Genomic DNA, 16,136 nt, shown 5'->3' with positions numbered 1-16,136 from the left:
ACTTAGATGTGCCTAGTTCTTTTACATAATTGGGAGAAAGAACTTCTCCTTGTAACATGTAAGGTTGCAATGTCTGAACTGGATTGTGGCTCAGGTAATTCATTCTGAATGTCCTGATTTCATGAACATTATTGTTAATAACATTACTGTTTCAGTAAGCTGGAATTAATTCACTCTCAAAAACTCAACCCTATGAATATGTCTGATATACACCAGCTATTTCTGAATATTTGCTGTTGGTCTGCTATCCAATGATACTTCATTTCAGCATGTGATACTTTAGTTTGATGTATAAGATCATACTTTTGTTGGCTCAGTGGTAGTGAATCCGTTTTGCATGCAGAAACTCATGGGCATCTCTAGGTAGGGCTGAGAGACTCCCCCCACCCCCCCGGCTGAAACCCTGGAGAGCTGCTGTTAGTCAGTGGGGACAGTGCTGAGTTAAATGCACTTCTGTGGAGAAGGCAGCTTTCTTTGCTCCTGTGGTTCTGATGCTCAGTGTGTGCTGGAATCATGCTGGATTGCTGTTATTGCCAAAATCAAAACTCTTGAGATTCTAGAAAGTCCAAAGCACTTGAATTATGAGGTGATTTCAAATCTCAATTTGAAATTCCACATCTAAAACCTGGATTGTGAAATAGTTGTGAATTCTAAGTATCGTCAAGGATAGGTTGCTGATGAAAATCCAACAGTGAACTAGTTTAAATAGCTTAGCAAAAAGGGTGTGCATTAGCACCAAAATAAATGAAACTCTTTACACAGCAGCTGTTAATAATTCTCGCCTTTGTTTAGAAAGACACTTTATCATCACAAGCTTAACAATATAAAAATCTAGCTGATTCTACAGATATATACAGTCTTGAGTATGTGCATATACTTACACACATAACACATTTGTTGCATTGCTTCTTTCACCAGAAAACAAAGAAAATGGATCTTGGTTTTTGAAAATCCATCTTAACTCTGGACACTTTTAAGGCTCAGTTTTGAAATAACCCTTCTCTCCTCTAGGCAATAACACTGTGCAGGGATTTAAACTAAGTAAGCCAGGAAAGAGTGTGTCTTGAAACAGAAGTTTCGCATAGTGCAAAATGCATTATCTGATAAGACCAGATGGTTTTTCAAACGCTTGACTGGTGAGCTGTTAGCAGCAGCTGTGTATATTCTTCTAAAATAAAGTTCAGTGCCAGAGCAGACCAGGCCCTGCATTCTGTGATCCATATTAAATGGATGTGCATGACTGCTCTTACTTCATAGAACTGCTGGAGCATATTTAGTCATAGAATCATAGAATCATAGAGTTGGAAGAGACCACAAGGGCCATCGAGTCCAACCCCCTGCCAAGCAGGAAACACCATCAGAGCACTCCTGACATATGGTTGTCAAGCCTCTGCTTAAAGACCTCCAAAGAAGGAGACTCCACCACACTCCTTGGCAGCAAATTCCACTGTCGAACAGCTCTTACTGTCGGGAAGTTCTTCCTAATGTTTAGGTGGAATCTCCTTTCTTGTAGTTTGGATCCATTGCTCCGTGTCCGCTTCTCTGGAGCAGCAGAAAACCACCTTTCTCCATCCTCTATGTGACATCCTTTTATAGTCATCTCTCGGGCACCTGAAATCTCACTAGGCATTACCCATACACTTTTTCAAGTACATCTCTTGTGGCAGTAATGGCCAGAAACTTGCCTTTTTATTCTTAAAATGAAAAGTGAGATGTTTTAGGAAGCTGAATTCTGCCCCAGGGTTCTTCTTCTTTGCTTCTGCTGAACTGCATTGTATATACGGCTCTGATTATGGTCATGTGGTATGCTTAATACATAGGCCAGGGTCCAAAGAATTGTGAAAGCACTGCCATGATCCCAAGGAAACAGGATTTGTCCTTCTCAAACAGCAACACTCCTATCCCCTACTGCATGGCAACCCATATTTAGCTTCTAAATAAATTTATGGTATATATTGGAGGGCAGAGCAGAAGAGAGAATGAGAGACAAACGCTTTGCATCAGGTCTTTGGATCCAGGCCATATATTTTAAAATTAGTGCTACTAATGAAGCAAAACCCTCCTTCCATGTGTAACTAAGGCTGTATCGTAAGCATTCTTACAAGGAGATAAGTCCTATTCACCCTGGTGCAACTTTCTGCCGAGCAATCGCTTGGAGAGCTGCCATTCTAGTTTGCTTTTGGAAAGAGGCATTGGGGGGGGCACCCCACAGTCTGTTCTTGTAAAGGAAAAGGTTGTTCCAGCAAGCAGCCAATGAGGTAGCAGGGGCAGATGAGCAGGTAAGAGGCCACAGCTGCTGAAAGGTAACCAAGGAGGGGAAGGAGCCTTATCCCCAACCAAGAAGAAGTGGAAAGGCTGTCACGAGGCCTCCTCCAATCTCTCCTTCGCTACCTTGCCAGCCACCTATCTTCACTATGGCTTTGATTTCAATCTTTCCTGTGATCATACATCGGCTTAGCATGTGCTCTGAAAGGTGTCGTCACTGAACATGTGGCCAAAATAAAATAGCAATGTGGTGCTCTAAAGGTGGCTACCTTATTTATTCCTTTAAGGATATGCCACATCAGGAAATTACTCAGTTAAAGGATGCCGTCTAAGAGAAGGGAGCTCCTTTAATCATTAACAAATTCCACGAGGCTGTGGTATCCTCAAATGCTGGCTACTAGTTACATTTGGCTTTTTTGTTTTGTTTTTTAGACTGACTATAAAAACGTGGTTAAATGGTTTGCTACAATGCCAATATGGCTGAATACAGGTAAACAGCTCCACACCTGGAAGGGAGTCAAAGCTGCACACTCCAAAGAAATAGACTTTGACATTCTTTTGATAAATAGGTTAGCAAAGCATAGGAAAGCTTAAGTAGTGGCATTAAGAAAAGTACTATGCATTTATAGTGTCTTTCCCGCCTTCTCTCTCCCCACAAGAGAACAAGGCCTTCAACTGGATAGTATTTGCTTAATGTTCTGTAGGAAAAAGGGGGTGTATTTTTCCAGCTTAGATCACAGAGTTGGAAAACCGGCACAATATGAAGCTGCATTGCGTGGGGTTAATACCGTTCTAGGAGAGTGGTAATCTCTCCTGGTTTCAGCAGCTCTGTTCCTTTCCCTAAAGTTAGCAGCCCAGCAGGTAGGAAAGAAACCATCAGTCCATCCACACGAGCTTCCCATCAGTGCCATCATTTGGCCAATGGTCAAAATGATGCTCCTCCACTTCTTCCTCCTGTAAATACAGGTGGGACTGGTGGAAGAGCTTTCTTCCGCTTGTTAAAAAAGAAAGAAGGAAAAGAAAGTATTCCCAATTAATACTGGCATAACAGAGGCTTGAGAGTAATTGGAGAGGATTGTGAAGTTTAGGTGTACTGTACTTTTCATTCCTGGTAGAAAGTGGCCATCTGTTCTTGGAGGCTGTGCAAAAAAAAGGGGGGTCAGGGAGTGCCTGTAGGCTGTTTTGCACTCAGGTCCATTGTGTATCAAGGCATGCCTGTTAATAACAAGTGTTAGCTTTGTATTCCCAAAGCTGAATACTGACAAAATCATTGGTGAAGATTGTTGCAATAATGGATGGCGGCAACGGTTGCTTTGAAACCCCGTCTGCCTTGCGTTGACTTGTCCATCCTCAAAGTGTGATTTTGCTGTTTCTGTGGCTCCAGCAGCCCTTCTTGTTGGTCCTAGGAAGAGTCAAGCTGGAGCGGCTCCTCAGTTTCACTTCCCTGTCGAGGGAGGTTTTTTTCCGCAGGATGAAGTCAAAGTTCACCTGGCTGTTCATGGCGTAAAAGACATTTGCGCTGTCCGGGATGACTAATTCTGCAATTCAAGGAAATAACAGGTGGTAAAATACTCTTCTATTTTTTTAGTACAGGAAGCCCACAACTTACCTACTTTTAACTTTTGCGTATTCAGCTTTATGCACTTGGAAAAAACATTAATCCAGGGGGAGGGAGGACTTTGGCAATCCCACGCACCATTGTTAGCTGCTTGAGCATGTTCATTTTTGTAGGAAAGTGGGATACAAATAAAATGAATGAATGAATGTGTGTTGACTACACACAATTTTGCCTTTAGGCACAATCCCCGGAACATAACCCCTGTGTAAGTGGCAGGCTTAGCACTGTCTCCTCGTGGTCTGGGTTCGTAACAAAGAAAATTTAACAATGGGTGAGTCTTGCAGGATTCTCTGCACTATGAAGCTAATAGGAAAATGTTCAGCATAATGAGAAGCAGGGTGACCTGTGAATGGCCCCTATAGTGCCAGGACCAGCCCTCTATGATCCCTTACTACATGAGCACTTCCTTCTTTGCCCTCGTAGCAGCTAGGCGTGAGAGTGTGATATTTGACTGCTCGAATTACACACAGAAGGGTCTGTGGGCCTCTCTTCCAGCATTGCAGCCCTGGTGCAAGTTGCCTCCTTCCCCAGGCTTTGAACCTCTGAACAAAAGATGCCAGGAGATCCCATTGTGGTCAGAACTCTTGCAGCCTATCTAGCTTCAACCCTCACCCTGGTGGATCCTCTTTTCTTTGAATGAGCAAGCTGTGCCCTCCGTCCCTGCCAATGGCAACCCATTCATTTTGTCTTGTAGAACTTGCCCATTGTGAAAAGGGGGCCTGCCTACCTGTGAAATCATTGCTCCTGCTCTCAACCCCTAGACATCACTAGCTGGTGACTTAAGAGGTATCACAAGCAGTGAGAAGCAAGAGACTGAATGAGAAGAGCTCCTGCTTTCCTTAGTGTCCGTCTCTGATTCTCCCCCCAACCCACCTTCTCTTACTGTTCCTAGGGAAGGGAGCTTCACAATTCTCCAGTCAAGGCTATACCTACTTTTGAGGTGATGGAATAGAACATGTAGGCAAAGCCTTTGCCTCTTCTCACCTGCATAATCTGTAATTAGCTATGTTTCTTGGGGCACAGCACAATCTTTTACATTGATTGATCAGCTCTGGAGCTCTCCTTGACAAGAAACCTTGAGCAAGTATTAGATGCACCATAAAAAGAACATTCATCCTATCAAGGATATAAGTACAGAGTGGATAAGTGCATCGTTTTAGACCAGGGGCAACACATTCCGGTGTGCATCTGTCATGTCGGAGTGGTGTAGTGCAGACCCTCCTCTACCTTCGGAATAAGGCAGCACCCACAAGGTGCTGTTTTTCTTACCTTTGTCCTCAGAGATGACCTGCACAAGTTCATAATCCTCTGCAGGATCAGACTCCAGATTGTGTTTCAGCATCGCTCTCTGGATGACGGCAGGAGTCTTGTCTTGGCTAGTCAACTGGAAAAAAGTTTACATTAAGGCCAGCATACTCTCAGAAGCAGAATTTAATTATCTGTTCCCTATTATCAGCACACAAGGTATTAAAATGACTGTTTCTGAAATGAAATATCAGCTATGGCTTAAACCTTCAGATGGCAGTGACCTGTGACAACACTTTGTTGAGAAGATCACATCCCAGTTTAGACGCTCTCGTCCCCACAAACAAGTCTGTTTGTGCTTATGGAAGGATATGACATCAATCTAGCTCTGCACTGTTCAAACAAATGCTTACTAAACTATGGCATGAAAGTGTGGTTTGGGAAATTAAGTCACCTTGTTGGAGGTAGGGAGAACCTTCGGCCCACAGACCAAATGTGGCCCATCAAGTCTCCCCATTTTGTTCACAAAGTCATTTCCCCCTAATCACACCTATTATATGTGACAACACATACAGAGCAGGCAGGGATGTCATTGGGTCCTATGACTGAAAAGCAGGATTGAACTACCTGCACATCAGCTGATGAGTTCAAGCCTGCTTGCATACCATGCCCCGCCCCTGTTCCCTCACCTGTCCATCACCTGATATCCTTTTGGTGGGTGCTCCCAGCCACCTGTCCAAGCTAGCCTGTGGGGTGGGGAGAGGCAAAATTCTGGCCCACAAGGCCAAAGCAGTTCCCGATCCCTGCTGTACATTATCCATTCCCCCTATATTCTATCGTTTTGTGGGCACTGGTGTAATCCCATGCAGCAGGATTTCCCAGCAGCATGGCCACTACCTGGAAAGTCCGGAGTCCTGACTTCTCAGCAAAGGGAAAGGCCAGCTGCTGGCAGGCAATACTGAGTGGGATATTCTGCAACTGCCCCAAAGATCTCTTGTGTTGGGGGGTGGCTATGGGTACATGTGAGGCTTCCAGTTTCACTCCAGGGAAAACACAGCATCTAAGGTCTCTGAAAAAACTGGCCCAGGCCAATTTCTGACTAATTAGGAAACACTAATTATCTCTTAGATTTTTATCTAGCCTCTCTTCTGTTAAGTGGCTTTGTTCAGCAAGCAGAGCTTGGTTCTGTGCACAGAAGAGGGAATGCCTTCCTCGGTGGCTGCTGTGGAAACTCCTTTTAAGATGCAGCTTTCTATGGACTCCAGACTGCTGGTTCACCATTTTTTGGGATGATGACGATGTAGTAATAGTAGCAGTAGCAGCAGTAGTATCCTGCCCTTCATCTTGGGTCGGTTCACAGCACAATCACAAAATGTTTGTTAAAAGAGCTTGAAAATACACATAGCAACTTTGCTCCTCAAGGGGAGAGAGAAAAAGATTTGACTTTTTTGCTTTCTCAGTCCTGGTGTGGCTGCGTTCTGTTGCCACCAATCAGCTGGAGCTGGCACCAGGCAAGGAGACTTTTTTTAATGGAACGTGGAGCAAAGTTATACCTAAAAAGCACATGCTCCACCACTGACTGGACGGAAAGTGACCCGGAAGGAAGCCACCCCGACATTCATTACCTACCATGATGCTCTTGTACATATTGCCATTACTGTCTTCTACACTGATGCGAATGATGCAGGTGTCTTCGTTCTGCTGATTGTAAACGGGAGGCGAGACTGTTGAGGTAATGGAGGTGACTGAGATGGAGCGTTTGTGCATTCTGGGGTTGCTGGCCAGTAAAGGAGGAGACGAGAGGGCATTGGTGAAGGATGACAACCCTGATGAAGACGTGTCCATCGAGTGGATAGAGGAACAAGAGGAGGAGGATTCAGAGAGCTAAGGGGGAAATCACAAAATAAGAATATTCATTTTACTAACGTTTGATGTTAAGGATCTGTTCAAAACCCACAACTTGCTAACTGTGGAGCGCTGGTAAAAAATGAAGAACAGATCTGAGGTTCCTGCCCATCACTTCACACTGAATGTCAGAGGTAATGACTACCACTGGAAAATCCATGTACTTTGGAAAGCAGGATCTCCCTGTGTAAGCATTTCCTTGTACGTGCAGTGAAAGGGGACAGAGCATAAGTCTGGGATCCACTCCAGTTCAGGGCAGAAGTATCATCTGAAAAAGGGCATGGGTTTCCAGAAATACAGAAAATGGGTGGTGCCACATATTAGGGACCCATCTTACTGTGGTCCCATAACATACTGCATGAGACGTTCTGTGTACCATGTTTTAGTGTATGGCACAAAAATGGCAAGCAGAAATGAGAGAGCACTATTTTCACGGTGTTCCTTGATCATTCCAGGTTTGTTGTGGGGGGGGTTTTCTATTTGTTTCAACTGAGGCAGCTACGGTCAACCTGTGGGCCCTCCAGATGTTGCCTGACTATTGGATCTGTAGCTGGTTGACTGACTAAACCCAAAGAGTGCTCACAAATGGTTATTCACCATCCGGGGGGGGGGGGGGAAGTGACAAGTGCTGCAGGGTTCTGTCGTGGGCCCATTGTTCAACATCTTTATAAACAACTTGGATGAAGGAATTCAGGGGGTGCTCATCAAATTTACAAAAGAGACCAAACTGGGAGGGGTAGCTAATGCCACAAAAGACAGAATTGGGATTCAAGGTGACCTTAACAGATTGGAGAACTGAGCCCAAACTAACAGAATGAATTTCAATAGGACAAGTGTCAGGTTCTGCACTTAGGCAGGAAGAACCAGATACACAAATATAAGATGTGGGACACTTGGCTTATTAGCAGTACATATGAAAAGGATCTAGGGGTCTGAATAAACCACAAACTTAACATGGGTCAACAGTGTGATGCAGCAGCAAAAAAAGGCAATGCTATTCTAGACTGCATCAACGTAAGTCTATGTCCAGATGAAGGGAAGTGTTAGTCCTTCACACCTGGAGTCCTGTGTCCAGCTCTGGGCCGCACAGTTTAAGAAGGATATTGGCAAACTGGAACTTGTGCAGAGGAGGGTGAGCAAAATGATCCAGGGTCTGAAAACCAAGTCTTATAAAGAATGCTGGAGGGAGTTGGGTATGTTTAGCCTGGAGAAGAGGAGGCTGAGAGGAGACGTGATAGACATCATCTCAAGGGCTGTCATATGGAAGATGGAGCAAAGGTAGGACTTGAACCAATGGCTTCACGTTACATGAAAGACGATTCCAAATAATCTTCAGGAAGAACTTGATGATGGTAACAAGTTTTTCAACAGAGGACTCTCCCATGAGAAGTGGGCTTTCCTTCCTTCTATTTTAAAAATGTTACTGCTCCTACCAACAAGTTTATGGGAATTTAGTAGGCTCTGTAAAAATGCTTTCCTGCCAACTCATCTAATGAGTGAATATCACCATTTTCTTTGGTAGCTGGAAAGTTTACACTGACCTTGTGTTCTTCGAAGTTGAAGGAAGAAATGATCACTGAGCCCTTTAGACCTATATCTCTAATTGCCATTCATATTAAACTTTTGCCTGGAGAAGAGCCATTACAGAAGCTAAGACGGCTTTTGGATTTATATAATTATCCAATAATTACAAACTATCAACACTGTATGTACCCATTAAAGGGCACTGAAAATTTATTTCCTGCATTTAGAAGAGCAGGCCAGCAGATGGCAGCAGATTCAAAGATGTTTTGGAAGCATGTATATTTATCTTGCAAAGGAGCTCTCCCACTGCAGGTCTTTAGGGGTTTCAGTAGGCATGGCTTTGTATATAGCTGGAAACTTAGCCATTGCCCATAAAAACAGAAGCCTTAGAGTTTCCCCAGGGCTCAACTATTTGAGGCTCTTTCATAAATTTTACAATGCCACAAGGTGTGCCGCAAAAAAAGTTGGGGTGGGATTGAGACAAGGAGGAAGATGATGGAAGCAAGAGAAAACACGGGAATTAAACACTGTCCGTTTGGTTACGCACAGGGTGGCCTACACACAATGCCTTTAAAGCACCTTTGATGAGTCCCAAGAAACGTCTTCCAAATTAGGGGTGGCTGAAGCATTTTGGCTTGGGGGACACATGCAGATGCAAAGGCCCACCCTTGAAGAGCCACATGCAGGCAGAGGGCATGGGCAAAACAGAAAGCAGCACCCTATCACAGTCGGTGTGGCCTCTCTGCAGTTCCTTCAACCACACACTGACTGACAAACATGAACAGACCCCGCTCTCACACAGGCACCACAGATTTAAACCTCTCCCCTCAGCCCAGTGCTGTTATGAGGGGGAAGGCAGGAGCTGGCAGGCCCAAAGGCTCACCACCCCACTAGAAATTAAGAGCGGTCTTCTCTGGACATTAGCAAATACATACTTTCTTCTGGGGCTCATCAGGAGTGTCTGTGGGAGAGATGCAGATGTCCTCAGTCTCTGAATGGTTGGAATCACAAGACGATACGCTGACGGAATCCATGCTTTCACCGGAGCTCCCGCTTGGTGTGGACTTGGGCTGCTCTTTGGTCGGGGTGCTGTTGGCAATTACGTCAGATCCCAGAAATAACCTGGCGAAAAGCAAGTGAGGAAATGAAAGGGCACCAAGTGCTGGTGGGAAGTAGAGATGCTGAACACGTCTAAGGTATCCTCAAATAACTCCACCCATAAAGCAGATACTGCTATTATGCACAAGCCCTTGTATCTCCAAACAGTACATTCAGAAGTGAGATTTAATATGGTGTGAACTGAAGCCCTATAGAAGAGGCCTGTACAACTGGTGGCCTACTAGGCCAGAGTCATTCTCCTCAACAAACCATCAGTATCACACTCAAAGAGGAAAAAACTTATTTTTAGGTGACACTGAACTCCAGCTAGACTTAATCATATCTGTTAAGATTCAAACTGTGTCTGTTGGAGATGTAAAGTTATGAATACATACATTCTGGTCATCCCCTAAAATGAGATTGTTCTGGAGTGTTGTATTAGGTGAAACTGACTGCATTGCAGGATATACTCTGCCAATAAATCCACTACTGAGTTTTGTAAAAGATCATGTCCTCTTAGAACACAGAGAAATGATAACATGCCCATATGGCAATTGGTTATAATAATTGCAGGAAAATCAATGCTCCTGCACTAGATGATTGCATTATTGTGGTCTAGAAAGGTGTCCAAATGATAAGATAGATTATGAGAAGCGAGACAATGTGACAGTTGATTTATTGAAAAACTGAGTGTAAAGAAACAAGGAAATACAGAATCGTTACTGGGAACACTGTAGAATAAGCTAAATCCCAGACTCTTCACCAAACAGAGAAAATCTGTAAAAATGGCTATTTTCCTCGCCTCCCGTAATTAAACATAGGCACTATGCATCTTCAGTTTATTCTTCATTTGCTAAAACCATTTTTGTAAAAGAAATAACAACTTATGGCCTACTGGGCAAAATGCAGTCCAGCCCTGACAGCTGTACATGCTGCCTTGCCAAGAAGCCCTTGACAACCATCCTGGTCTCTCTGCAGTTCCCAGCAGGTAGAAAACAGGAGTTTTATTGAGCCCCTGAAGGGCTGTGGGAGGCTTGGTGAGTCACAAAGCATGTCATATGTTCACTGAGAAAATGGCAAAAGACTTCTGTGGGTGTTTACACAACTGGGCCTCAAAACGCCAAGATTCCCAAAATGTTTTTAACTCAAGGTTTCCTCTTCTTCAAGCAAATTTTGTGCATTAGGACATTGCCTCTTGGATCAATCAAGTTAGAGCACAAGCCAGCTACAGTTATGCACCTTTATGGAAGGCTGTTGTTTCAGCAAAGACATTTTAGTCACATCATCACCACCATCATTTGAGATGATTAATCAATTACAATGCTCAATTAAAGCTGCATATGCAGCAAGGTGCAGCACACGTAAGGGAAATTCCTGATTACCGTAATTGGGGGACATTTTTGATCCCTTAATTCAATGAACTGATGTTGCAGTTCTATTTTTTAAAGCCCCCTTATGTGAAGGGAGAGTTAAACACAGGCTTAAAGCAGTGGGATTTTAAAGTGCTGAAACTTGGATGCATGATGGCCTTGGTTTTGAAATTTTTAAAAAATGCAGGTCCTTCCTAGCCTCAGATGCATGGGTGAAGGCTTGTTTTTTAAATGGAATTAAGTACATGTGAGTAACTTGATGATTCTATAAGCTACACCATAGTTTAGCACAGATGCACAAGGTTTGTTCTTTGGCTACAGGCTGTGGTTAAGGAGGAGGGAGCTGAACCATGATCCCAGAAACCAAACCTTGGCTTAGCTGCCACATCACACCAGGCTAAAGGAAGGTGTGAGTGAGCTCCTCTCTGGAGGTGAGGGGGGTTATTCATAGTGCTGTTCACCCAAGCCCACACCAACGCCCTCAATCCATACTCACAGGCTAAGCCTCTTCACCATGCTCTTCCGAGGTTTTGGTGATGTGGTCGTTGTGTCAACAGCTGCCTCCACCTCACAGGAGAGGGCATAGCTGCAAAATGGAGGTCACTTTGGAGTTAGGACCCATTAAAATCTTGCTAAACGTGACATAAAGTACCTGAATCAAAGCAACATTTTGGCTATGCATGATTATTATTTAATAAATTTGTATACTGCCCTTCATCCATAGATCTCAGGATGGTCTACAGCATAAAAATGCAAGATAAAAACACAAATTACATAATAAAAACAAAAACAAAACAATTACTCTTATTAAAATTACTTAAGGCAAATGGCATAAATACTGAGTTGCATTTTTTTTGCTGCACAGTAATTCCTTTTATTATGCACTTCATCTAAACAAAATAGGACACGTTCTCTGGGGTCCAAGTTAAAAGTTAGCCAGGGTGGTATGTAACCACGTGATCCATCATAACCCTATGGGGAGTAGATATCAGTGTGGCCAGGGCAGAGTGGGTGCAGCTATGTAGCTGATCAAGATAACATGTGAATAAGCACAGGCAGGTATCAGGAAGAGATCAGGACCAGTTTGGGTACCCATGCACACCACAGGCATTATTGGATGAGTTTATAAAATAGTATCTAAAACTTACTAGATACTGTACCATACACAGATAAAAGTAAACAAGTCCCTACTTGTAGGCTCACAATCTAAATTTAAAAAAATGGCACGAAAGGGGGGGGGAGGAAAACTACATGTGAGCAAAGCTAAAAGGAACACAGGGAGTAATAAGAAGAAAAGGTAGTCTCCACAGCAGCTAAGCCACATGTTATACATGGGTTGTAAATTGTCATAGGTGCTGGCTAACCATCCTTGGCTCAAATGACTGTTGGCTAATAGTAAAAAACTACAGATTTGACTTTAGCGAGCCATTTCAGAATTAACAAAGGAATGTTAATGTGTCCTGATGGCTTGGAATCTACCCTTTAGATGGTAAGACTACTCCAAACTAGAGGGAGGAGCAGAAAAGGTTTGGAGCCACATTCGCAGTAGATGGAGAAAGAGGGGGAAGTGCAGCCTTGCAGCAGCTGCATAGGTTTATCTCTAATAAACTAGCGCAATATGAGCAGCTTTGTTGCCTGATGCAGAAGAATCTACTGGTTTCCAATTAAAGATGGCTGGGTCATTCTTACTTCCAGTTCATAGCATATTTTGCATATGTTCATTGATAAGTCTGTTCCATCCCATTTTTGCATCAATCTGATTTTTTAAAAAATCTGTAAGAAAATCCTTATTTAAATACTATTTTATTTATTTATTTATCCTAAAATATGATTTAGTTCTTATAAAGAACAACAATTTCAAGTGTCATGTTCTTTGAGCTGAGAACTGTATTGTAACATCCAACAATAATTACAATCTGATCTAGATTCAGGTAGGGAGCCATGTTGGTCTGACGCAGTCAAAAAAATAAATAAATTAAAAAAATGTTCAGTAGCATCTTAGAGACCAACTAAGTTTGTTCTTGGTGTAAGCTTTCGTGTGCATGACAGACTGAAACAGAAGTCACCAGACCCTTATATACAATGGGAGAGTGGGGTGGGGTTTTTATCAGAAGGGTAGTAGGAGATGGGTATGGTAAACCTGTTGATGACTGTTATACAAGGGTCTGGTGACTTCTGTTTCAGTGTATCTGAAGAAGAGTGCATGCACACAAAAGCTTATACCTGGAACAAATTTAGTTGGTCTCTAAGGTGCTACTGGACAATTTATGTATTTATTTATTTATTTAAATTTATTTTGACTACAGTCTGATCTGTGTATTGGTCTGGGAGGTATGAATGTGGCTAGTTCACTTTAAAATGGAGAGTGAACAAAATCGTCCTCCATCGCTACTTTGAATACGTTTTGTTTGCTTGCTTGCAAATAAAACAAATTACAAAGCCACTATAAGGCTCTAGTGCTCTTTCATCCAGACTAAACCCACTTGGTGAAATGGGAGTACAGGTACACCCCTCTTACCAATATAAGGTAAAAAAGGTAAAGGGAAAAGACCCCTGGGCTGTTAAGTCCCATTGTATTTGACTATGGGGTTACGGCGCTCATCTCGCTTTCAGGCCAAGGGAGACAGCTTTCCGGGTCATGTGGCCAGCATGACTAAACCGCTTCTGGTGCAACGGAGCACCGTAATGGAAACCAGAGCGCATGGAAACGCCGTTTACTTTCCTGCCACAGCGGTACCTATTTATCTACTTGCACAGGCGTGCTTTCAAAGTGAAGGTTGGCAGGAACTGGGGCAAAGCAATGGGAGCTCACCCCGTCACGGGGATTTGAACTGCTGACCTTCCAATAGGCAAGCCCAAGAGGCTCAGTGGGTTAGATCACAGCGCCACCTGCGTCCCTTACAAATATATGAATCCCAGAGCCAGACAAGTACCATGTATGCACATTTCCAAGTTCTTACATTGACATGTACTTTCACCAGTGTTTTACAAACATATACCGTATTTTTCGCTCTATAACATGCACCCGACCATAACACGCACGTAGTTTTTAGAGGAGGAAAATCCGTAGGCATGCCACCCGTAGGCATTCCCTCCTTAACATGCACAGACATTTCCCCTTACTTTTTAGGAGGAAAAAAGTGAGTGTTATGGTGCAAAAAATACGGTATTTGTTCTGCTATCTTTTATGATGGATGGGAACACCACACACACACACACACACACACAGACACACACACAAAGGAGAGAGAGAGAGAGAGAGAGAGAGAGAGATGGATGGGGAGAGGATTCTACCAGATAGAAATGTTTCACCACACCTTTCTTCCTCTGTTAAATGCCGCTGTTTCTTGAACCACTGAATGAATTTTCTGTCTGAAGTCATGCAATAACTATTGCAGGAAGATTGTAAGAGCTTAATCTGAGCAATCACTTCAAACTCCTGAAAAAGGAAATAAAATAATTAGACTATTAATAAGGGAACAAAGTTAAACACAGAGTTGCTAACACACCAGAGTGGCAGAAAACTACAGGGCAATCAGAGAAGTTAAAGATGGCACGACACAGATTCACCTGCAATAGCATGCAGCCTGGTTTTGAAAGGTGCCCACACTCTGCTGCTTCAACAAAATGAATGGACCTAAGGGGGCACTCTGTGCTGCATAGGCTCTGCTGAAGTGCTGTGCAGTCTGTATGGGGTTTTACGAGAGGTCAGCCAGGCTCTGGCAAGCAATGCAAGCTTCCTCCAGGGCTCCCCCCCCCCCAACACTGGAACTACAAAGCAAGAGGGATGATCCTTAGCTCCAAGCAGGGGCAGAAGCGAGGTGCAAGCAGAGAGCCAAAACTAATTTAAATACAATAATCCAAAATCCACTTTAAGCATTGGAACACACCCACCCCTCCAAATACTGTTTTTTGTTTTTGTTTTTTTAATGTTACGCGTGCCCTGAATATCTTCAGTGATGTCTTCCTAACACAGCAAAACTTAATTTATAGGAAGCATCTGAAGAGATCTTTCTTTGTGTAGCTAATCAGAACAGAATGGAGTCGGGGGGGGGGGGAGCACTCAATTGCTTTCAAAGGTTTGGATTAGGAAGTTTTGCAGCTGTGTCTGATGTCCCCTGAAGGCTGCCTTGCAGTTCCATTTGCAAGTTTGTCTAGTTGTGTCACTTCCTGCCAGCCTCTGAAGCCAAAAAGAGGATGAGGTGCAGATCAGCCAGGGAACACAGTAAAGAAAAAGCAAACTTACCCGCCTTCTCTTTTCAAAATTTATTAGCCCTCCCTGCAAGAAACAGAGAGAGGAAGGATTTCTCAATTTAATAATTATACAGTTTTTAACAGTAAAATAGCTACTTTCAAATGTATTTTGCTATAGGATCACATCTTTTCCTTGCTTTTCAAAAGGGCACCATACTGGCTACTCCAATCTGCCACCAACTGAAAGTCTTGTCGTCACCTCCTTCAGTCGCTTGACCCTGAGCTAGCCTGGTGGTTCTGTGGACAATATCATAGTCACTGCTCTGAAGAAAAGTCCTGGAGCTGCATCCTCCCTCCATTACACTACTGGTAAAGCTCCTATGTCAGGCCAGTTCAACAGGAGGCCCAACATTTGACCTCGCTGCTCTGCCTTCCCAAAGCTGGGGAGGGAGGAATGAGGGCTGTGACAGGGTCCTGGAGCCCTCCCTCCTTCTTCCCAAAGCCTAATTAGTGCTTTCCCAGCTTTGGGAAGGAGGTGGGAGACCGCTACGATCCTGCCAGAGCATCACACCTGGTGCCTGGTGCCTACTTAGTAGGCTTTGGGGAGGCAGCATGAGGGCTGGGGAGGAGCCATTAAATGTGGGGTTCACTCCACTGCACCCTCACGTGACATGGCAGTGTGTGACCTACGGGTACTGGATTGAAGTACTATTACAGCCCACTTGGTAGGAATAGTTGGGCTGCCGTGCTCTGTGTGGAGATGCTGGTTCTCACAAACACCGCCTTCATATGAACGGAGACTGGCTGCAGGATTCCAGGTGGGATCCCACAGCCTGCAATGCTCAGGTGAGGACAATTATCCATGTGAATTGGCTCCTGAGTATTTCTACCTTAATGTGGGTACTATTATTCTGTAG

The 16,136-nt window shown here is 43.7% G+C and overlaps 1 protein-coding gene across 1 annotated transcript in view; it reads right to left on the bottom strand.

Moving 5' to 3' along the window:
* Positions 1-766: 766 nt before the first annotated feature.
* Positions 767-16,136, bottom strand: part of RGL1 (ral guanine nucleotide dissociation stimulator like 1) — a 137,460-nt gene continuing 122,090 nt past the window's right edge. The window contains exons 13-20 of the mRNA XM_083743837.1: positions 15,272-15,304; positions 14,343-14,464; positions 11,522-11,611; positions 9,493-9,679; positions 6,758-7,012; positions 5,153-5,267; positions 1,585-3,803; positions 767-1,262 (exon numbers count right to left, since the gene is read on the bottom strand). Of these exons, the coding sequence (XP_083599963.1) occupies positions 3,616-3,803; positions 5,153-5,267; positions 6,758-7,012; positions 9,493-9,679; positions 11,522-11,611; positions 14,343-14,464; positions 15,272-15,304 (990 nt within the window). The 3' untranslated portion in view covers positions 767-1,262; positions 1,585-3,615. The remainder of the gene's footprint in view (positions 1,263-1,584; positions 3,804-5,152; positions 5,268-6,757; positions 7,013-9,492; positions 9,680-11,521; positions 11,612-14,342; positions 14,465-15,271; positions 15,305-16,136) is intronic.

The sequence above is a fragment of the Podarcis gaigeae genome (genome assembly GCF_964106915.1).
Source record: "Podarcis gaigeae genome assembly, chromosome: 6".
Lineage (NCBI taxonomy): Eukaryota > Metazoa > Chordata > Lepidosauria > Squamata > Lacertidae > Podarcis > Podarcis gaigeae.
The sequence above is the reverse complement of the archived record's forward strand: the minus strand, read 5'-3'. Positions and strand labels throughout refer to the sequence as shown.